The sequence below is a fragment of the Petaurus breviceps genome, unplaced genomic scaffold, assembly GCF_028583685.1.
Source record: "Petaurus breviceps papuanus isolate PSGF00001 unplaced genomic scaffold, PetGlider_PUasm1.0 37, whole genome shotgun sequence".
NCBI lineage: Eukaryota > Metazoa > Chordata > Mammalia > Diprotodontia > Petauridae > Petaurus > Petaurus breviceps.
This window is the reverse complement of record NW_027186296.1, coordinates 17293221-17301532: the sequence shown is the minus strand read 5'-3', so window position 1 is coordinate 17301532 and position 8312 is coordinate 17293221. Positions and strand designations below refer to the sequence as shown.

General features: G+C 36.9%; 1 protein-coding gene across 2 annotated transcripts in view; it reads left to right on the top strand.

The window, feature by feature from the left end:
* SHC4 (SHC adaptor protein 4) overlaps nucleotides 1-4944 on the top strand; it is a 169518-nt gene extending 164574 nt beyond the window's left edge. For both annotated transcript variants that reach the window (XM_069098007.1, XM_069098006.1), the window contains 2 exons: nucleotides 2086-2339; nucleotides 4313-4944. In XM_069098007.1, the coding sequence (XP_068954108.1) occupies nucleotides 2086-2339; nucleotides 4313-4468 (410 nt within the window). In that variant the 3' untranslated portion in view covers nucleotides 4469-4944. The remainder of the gene's footprint in view (nucleotides 1-2085; nucleotides 2340-4312) is intronic.
* Nucleotides 4945-8312: the final 3368 nt, after the last annotated feature.

The window sequence follows — 8312 nt, the reverse complement described above, 5'->3', positions numbered from 1 at the left end:
ATATATATATATATATATATATATATATATATATATATATATATATACATATATATATACACATATACATTTGTGTAGATATACAGACTTATATACATATATATTTGATAGATAGACGTAAATAGAGATATATGCCAAATTCCATGTTATCTCCTCACTCTACCCCCGCCTCCCTTGTAAAATATAAGCAACTTGAGAGCAGAGACTATTTTTGGTTTTGTCTTTTTTTTTTATCCACCCTAACCTCACCCCACCCCAGCATGGTGCCTTAAACATAAGAAAAGCTTCACTGATGATTGATAGTTTCTGTAGAAGTAGTATATTGATTCCATCAAAGATGTGAAGTGTTAAAAATGTATGGGAAAGGGCATAAGAACTTTTGGGTATTAAAATAAAATATTCCAGCAGGGCATTGAAATGGAAATGAAAGCTCCTCCCTTTCTGGTCGCATAGGTTGTTCTTATGGAACTTTTTTCCCCCTTTCCTTTTGGAAGGGACCACCCACATATCTGAGTGAGGCTTTTCCAATAACAGAAGCCAAAGGGGTGTATGGCTATATTCATAGGCTCATGGGTTAAAAAACTGGAAAAGACCTTAGAAAACCTCTAGGCCAGGGTTATCCAACTTAAATAGAAGAGAATTCCCACTGGAGGCATATTAACTTAGAAACCCACAAATCAACATTAATTATGTTGTATTATATTTTAATTTATTTTGTTAAATATTTTTCAAACACATTTTAACATGGTTTGGGCTGCAGTCCCATTTGGCCAGCGAGTTTTGACACTTCTAATCTTGACCAATTCCCTCATTTTATTCATGAGGAAACTGAGGCCCAAAGGAGTAAATGGCAGAATCAGTATCCAAATCCAGACCCTTGGATTCTAATTCCAGTGTTCTTCCCATTCATAGCCATGCTTCAGACACCATAGAAGTTTTAGGAGTCTCTGCTCAAACAATTTCATTATTTCATTTGGTCCTTAGAATACTTTATTAAAAGAAAAATACATGCAAGAGTATAATAAAAAAAAGTACAGGTGTTGCAAACAAATAGAGCATTTTTGTTACTACCTTGTTAAATTTTATGTGTATACACACACATAGTTCTTTTTTAAATCTTATTTTCAACTTATGGAATAAAACAAGTATTTTTCTATAACAGTATAATAAAATATTTGATTGCACATGAAACTGCAAATCTATTACATACAACTTGCTATTCCTTTTAAACATATAACAGTTACCATGTAAATTTCTTTCTTTTTCTTTTTTTCCTTTCCCCCAGATGGTTATCTATGATTTCTTAAAAAAAAAAAAAACAGATTATATATAACAGTTCACAATTCTTCATATAAGCCTCTTATTCTCTTTTGTATAGATGTTTGTGTTCTTTAATAAAAAAGAAAAAAATTAAGTCAAAACTTTTAAAAAGAAAAAATTATCTTTACTTTTCTATGAAAAATGCTGTATCCCTTAGGAAAATGTAAACTCCTTGAAAGCAGAAATTGTTCTGGTTTTGTGTTTGTGTCTCCAGCTTCTGCCTTGCAAACAGGGGGATAGGGACTGGATCTGTGATTTCATTGGAATAGGGAATCTCCCTGGTAAGGAAATTCCTTCTACCTGGGTACATCAATAATTCAGAGAGAGTTGCCTAGAGCAGAGGTGGCAATCACACAGCCATGATAGGTCCTCCAAACCAGATTATTTGGGAAAAACTTAACAAATAGAATACAAAAATAAACTAATAAAAACAAAAATAAGTAAAATGCAATAAGACAATATTAATATGTGGTTTTCTAAGTCAATATGCAGCCATCAGGTATCCTTCTGTGCCATTTAATGGCATGTTTCTATTTGAGTTTGACACCATTGGCCTTGAACACTGAGAGGTGAAGGCTTTACCCATGGTCACAAAGTCAGTGTGTGTCAGAGGCTCCTGTCTTTTTTTTTTTTTCTTTTGGCTCCTGTCTTTCCTGGCTCTCTTTCTACACTTCCTCTACACTTGCACATAGCAAGCACTAACTAAACTCTTGTTGAAAGGAGGGGAAATAGCACCGATGTTTTGTCCTTTATTTTCATTTTCAGAAGTACCAGAAACAGTTCAACCAAGTGCCACGAGCAGGACGGCTGGTCTGTACGCTCTGCCCCAAATCAAACGACAACTGAGGAATGAAGACTGCTACCATGGAAAACTAAGCCGGAGAGCAGCAGAAAGTCTCTTAATTAAGGATGGGGATTTTTTGGTTCGAGAAAGTACAACATCACCTGGTCAATATGTGTTGAGCGGCTTACAAGGAGGTCAGGCAAAGCACCTTCTGCTGGTGGACCCTGAAGGCAAGGTATGGCCAATTTTTCTTTCCAGACATCACCCTCAAAAATGGTACTATGAAAGACAGTCTGCAGGTTCAGAATTAAGGAAGTTTCAGAATGCATGTTCACTTTTTGAAAAAGTTTAATAGGTCTTTCAATTCTTAAGACTTGGGATGAGAAGTGAAACAGTTCATTTCCCTGAATTGTGGAAGGGAGGTAAACTTTCTTCCTCTCTCTGGCTGCCTCTTAAAGTCCTATTATCAACAAGAAATACAAATATCCAACAAGTGTTAATACAGAGCTTACTATATACAAAGCAGACAAGACATAGGACGTGCCCTCAAAAATCTTACAATTTAGCAGGAAAGTTAAAAAAACCCCATATAGCTATGTTATACAAGATTATATATAGATATATACATTTATATGTATATATCTATATATAAACACACATATGCATATATATGTAGATAGATAGGTATGGAAAATTCATCTTTACTCTGCCTCTCTCTAACCTCATCCCCTTCAAAAAAAAAAAGTGCTATGTGAAGTCTGAGGATTGATTAACAATAAGGGGGATCAAGGGAAGTTTCATGGAAAAGGTGGCATTTGTTTTAGAGGATGGAGAAGAATTCAACCAGAGAAGGTGGGGAGGGAGAACATTCCCAGTATAACTTAAGCAAAATCATAGAGGTATGAGATGAGAAAGCAGTGGTTGTTTGAAGGACAAAGTGTAGTCATGTTTGTCCAGAGCATAGAGTTTGTTGAGGGGAGTAATATAAAATAATGCTAGAAAGATAGGGTGGTGTCAGATTATGGAGTCTTTAATGCACAGAATATGAATTTAATTTTATTCAGTGGACCATTGGACTCACTGAAGATTTTTGAACAAAGGATAAAAATTATCATAACTATGTGTTTTTAAAAAAAAACATTCTGGTAGTGATATGGAGGGTAGATTCGAGGGGATAGATAGCATAGAAGGGAATACTTATAAGAAAGGTATTGCAGTAGTTCAGTGAGTGGTAATCACAGCCTGTACTAGGGTGTTGGTTGTGGGAATAGAGAGGAGGCAATATATATGAGAGAAATTGCAGAGGTAAGTTCCTTGGTAGCTGGATGTGAGAGGTGAGGACAAGGGAAGAGACTAAGATAATTCCAAAGTTATGAACATACCAGACTGGGTGAATGGTGGTGCTTTAGACAAAAATAGCAAAGTCAGAAAGAAGAGCATTTTATATGAAAAGATAAGGAGTTCAATTTTGGATATGCTGAACTTGAGAGGAGGAGGGAAGAGAATCAAGTATACAGAGAAAGGAATTAGTGGGCAGTGGGATGCTGCTGCTGAGAAGTTATGAGGAAGGGTGGAGAGAAACTGAGGGAGTTTCATGTCAGATGACCTCTGGGGAATCTAAGTGTGGGAGAAGGAGGTAGGGGTGAGGTTAAGAGGAGAGGAGACATTTAGAACAGTCTCTATTGGGGAATGAGACAAGAGTTCATAAGGGTAAAGCTGAAAGACTACTGTGTAGCAATAAAGGTTATGTATCATGAATCAGTTAATAGGTGAAGACCAGTTTCTTGTTCTGAAGAGATAAAGAAACAACTGAGCACAAGATGGAGACCAGAAACTTAAAGAGCAGATGTAAGAACTCTGCTTTGAAGGTACCCTTTTAAAGGCCCAGCACAAAAAGTAGCAGTAATAGTCCATACCACTCAATTACTTCACAGCTGATGAAATAAAATCCACGTCCCAACAAAGGCTCACTTACCCATACATAAACTCATCAGATTGGATCAGGGTGGGAACTCTCCTGACCAACCCCCAGTATGAAGTTGTAAATGTCTGATTTTGTCTCTCAGGGCAGCAAAACATGTATTTTAGGGAAAAAGTTTTAATCATTCATTTTGGTATTGTTAGTCTGTCTAGTATTTATTACTTTTTTTTTCCTTTCAAGAGAGCTATTATAAACTAACTTAGGACCCTTTGTACTTTCTTTACAAGGTGAGGACCAAAGATCATGTATTTGATAATGTGGGTCACCTCATTCGCTACCACATGGAGAATAGTTTGCCGATAATCTCTTCTGGAAGTGAAGTAAGCCTTAGACAGCCTGTAAGAAAAGAGAATCAAAAAGGCCACTTCCAGTCCTACAAATGACCGCATTGGAACTCCATGACTCTGAAATGCAAAGGAATGTCAACTTGTGATAGGAGGATGGATTAAATAATCTCAAACTTTTTTTTTCTAAAGAGAAGAGAGACCGGTCAACCACACCTTCCAAAAGCCAGTATGGAAGAGGTGTCCTTCCTTGAAGTCTAAAGCTTAACCTTCAGAAAATGAAAAATAAATCAGGAGAGAAGACAATTTGCCCATATGGGAAAGGAAATTAAAGCATGCACAGATGTCACTTTTAAGGTCACACTGCATGGATAACAAGCTGAAAGCACAGTTTAACCACCACATGCAAAAGACAACTTGAATGAACTGCTAAGACAGTTGTATGTGCCTTTTGACTCGAGATAATTGGGACATTTTCATTTTGTTGGAGAGGTTTTAAGTGTTTTTGCATTCTAGTCATGTAAAACCATTTGCCAAAACAAAACATTTTGTCTTGCTAAGAAAAAAAAAAAGAATGCCATTTGCTTAATAGTCACTGACTTTAATTTCTCTTTTGCTTTTAGCAGCACTTTAAAAAACAACATTTAAAATTAATTAGATACTTAACACAGGTCCTGTCCACAAAAGTGAGTGAAGGGGTCAGTCTTTCGCATTTGCTATTGTTTAAGGCAACACTATGCTCTGCAGAATCAATATTTCCAGATCTTTGCTGTGTAGTCATATTGTAGAAACAAATGGTGGGAAACTGGACAGACCTGATCTGTCTAGCTGTTAGTTAAGCAGATTCCCTGAAATTTTGCCCAGATGATTGTACAAAATCAGGAATATTTTTGGGAGGAGGTAGCCTCTCTCTTTGTACCTATAGCATGGGTTTACAAGATGGCAAAGAAATGTTTTTTGTAAGGTACAAACCAATCTGAATAAATGTGGAAGCCAGCATTTCAACATCTGTTTCTACTCTTTTGGGGGAAACTTTTGCTTCCAGCTTTGTTTCAGGACATTTATTTGAAGTGTAAGACAGAGCATAGGGTGGGGAGAAGCCCTGTGATTGGTTGTCACTGAGCCTTGTATTGTTATTGTTGGGGTTTTTTGGTCTGGACCTGTTATTTTATTGGCATATGGAACTCCTAATATGGAAACTCCCTCAAACCAACACAGACAAATAACTCATCTGTCGCTTACAGTTTTTGAGAGTTGTCTGGCACACTGGGCAGTTAAGTGATTTGCTCATGGTCACACAGCTAGTATGTGCCAGGGTAGGGCTGGAACCAAGGTCTTCCTAAGTCCAAGGGTGGCCCTCCATCCCCTATGCCCCACTGACTTTTTGCAGTGAATCATATTATCCACCTTTCCCAGTTCTGAATAAACAAACAACAGAGAAAGTGAAAAATGTTTAAAGCCAAATACTTGGAAAAGGTTGACCCTTCCACAAGCTCACTGACCTGAGAGGCAAGAAATCTGAATGTTAGTCCCAGCTCTGCCACTGAATAACACTGTGCACATAGGCAAATCTCTGATCCTCTCTGTACCTTAGTTTACCAATAATTTTTAAAATGAAGGATTGGGGATTGAATTAGAAGAGTTCTAAAGTCCATTCTAACTCTAAAAGTCTGGTTCTATGCATAGCATTAAAAAAATTATTTGGATCAGAGTCGACAATAGATTTGAATAATTCAGGCTATAAATACTTTTTTTCCCCTCCTTAATCCACTGTGTTTGCCCCTATACAGTGAAAGAGAGAATTGAGACAATGTCTCAGATAATTTAAGCCAAAACCATTTTTGCCTGAAGAATAAAGATAATCATAGCAAGAGTAGGTTATCTTTTCTGAATTATCAGATGATTGTCTCAGTTCTCTGCTCTAGTTTTCAGGTTTGTAATTCCATAACAAATTGTTTTACCCTGAGTTACCTGGATAGCTGCCTTAACCTCACTGCATTTGAGCTGTGTAGATGCAGCTTTGCAATTGTGAAATATTTATTTACTAAGGTTTAAACAAAATACTAAGGTGAGATAAAAAAAGTTAAATGAGCAATCTTTTTTTGCATAGAAATATTCAGAGATGAAGCATGTTAGTTTCTACATTTTTTTATGTCCTACATATAATTTTACTACAACTGCCAATTAATCTTTGGGTATGCTTGTTTTCTTTTTACAAATAGGTAATATTTTAAACTCAATTTTGCATATGATCAATTCTTGATTTTCTGTGCCAATGAAGGGGAGTGTGGGTATGGATAATGTAAAACCTTGAGTAATCCAACTGCTTTGAGCAAGATTGCCTCAGATTTCCTGGTTAAGGGGAATGGGGCATTGGTAGCTGGGCAGCAGAGAACAGCTCCCAATACAGAGATGTAGATAATCTGTAGTTGACTGTAACGTGACTCAAACTGGTAGACTAGCTGAATGAGCAAGTAATATATTTGAAAAAAAAAATCACATTAAAAAAGATTTGATTGCATGCTGTTACATTTTAATCTATATTTCCTTCCTCCCTTCTTTGCCTTGAACTGGCTTATGAACACATGTAAATGACTTTTTAAAAAAAGAAACAAATAAATATTAGTTTTGCTTTGTGACAATAACACCCTGTAGACCTGGCATTTCTGCTTTGAGGGACTGATACCACATAAGGTGCTAGAGCAGGGGTTTTTAATCTGAGGTTCTCAGAGATACACTTTAACCAGTGGATCTCTGGATAGATTTTGGGATGGGGGGGGGGTCTTTGAATTCAAATAGGAAAAAAAATCTTTATTTTCATTAACCTCTGATGTGAGCAATTCCTTCAATTATGAATTTTTTTTTAAAAACCCACATTATTCTGAGAAGGGATCCAAAATCTTCACCCAACTTCCCAGTTTTGAGTTCATGACACAAAAAAGTAGAGTTCCTTCTCTAGAGATGTCAACGTCTACAAAAGTCCTAAGGTACCCATTTAAGTGACTCTGGGTTCTTGAGGGCCAAATGTAAAGTGCTTAGCACAGTGTCTAGCAACAGAGTACAAGTTGTGACAGGGCCCAGAAAACTAGATGGTGTCTGTTCTCTAAAAACTACCATATTTCACTGCATAATAGTCTCAGATTTTATGACAATTTTTTGCAAAAATTGTGGGGTGTGACCATTATGTGAAGGTTTTTCTTTAAAAAATTTACCATTACTACTTAAAAATTATTTATTACTAAGCTGTCTTTGGTGCAAGATTAGGATGCACAGAATACTTGTGAATATACATTAAAGTTGAATGCTGACAATGCATTATACATTAAAATTGAATACTGACGGTGCATGAGAATTCTAGGCTTGTGACTTGCAATGTGCAAGAGATAAATGCGTAATCCATATGCCACATTGCTGCTCTGTTCACCTTTTAAAAACACTGGGGAACAGAATTATGCCATGCAAAAATTACTTGATGAAAGGTTATAAACCAGTTTTTGGACGAGAAAAACCCCCCAGGGTACAATCATTATGCAGTCGTGATGATTATGCAGTGAAATATTGTATCCTAGCTAAGTAGATAAGAGACATCACCAGAGAGTTGTTCACCAGGTAACGAATTTTTGTGGCTGAAGGGATCCCTCAAATGTAGAGGAATTCCAGATGTCCCTTACTTTTTTGTGGGCCCCATTTGGCTTCTGAGGGAGAGATGGCAAATTTGGGTTGGGAGAAAGACAGAGGGTGACTGCCTACAGCTGTCATTTTAATTGTTGGTACCCAGATTGCACAACAAACAACCAATGAGTTGACAATGGCTGAAGGGGTGGTTTGCTATTTCCTTCTCCAGCTCATTTTTACAGAGGGAGAAAACTGAGGCAAACAAAGTTAAGTGACTTTTCCAGGGTCACTCAGCTAGGAAGTGTCTGAGGTCAGATTTGAACTCAGG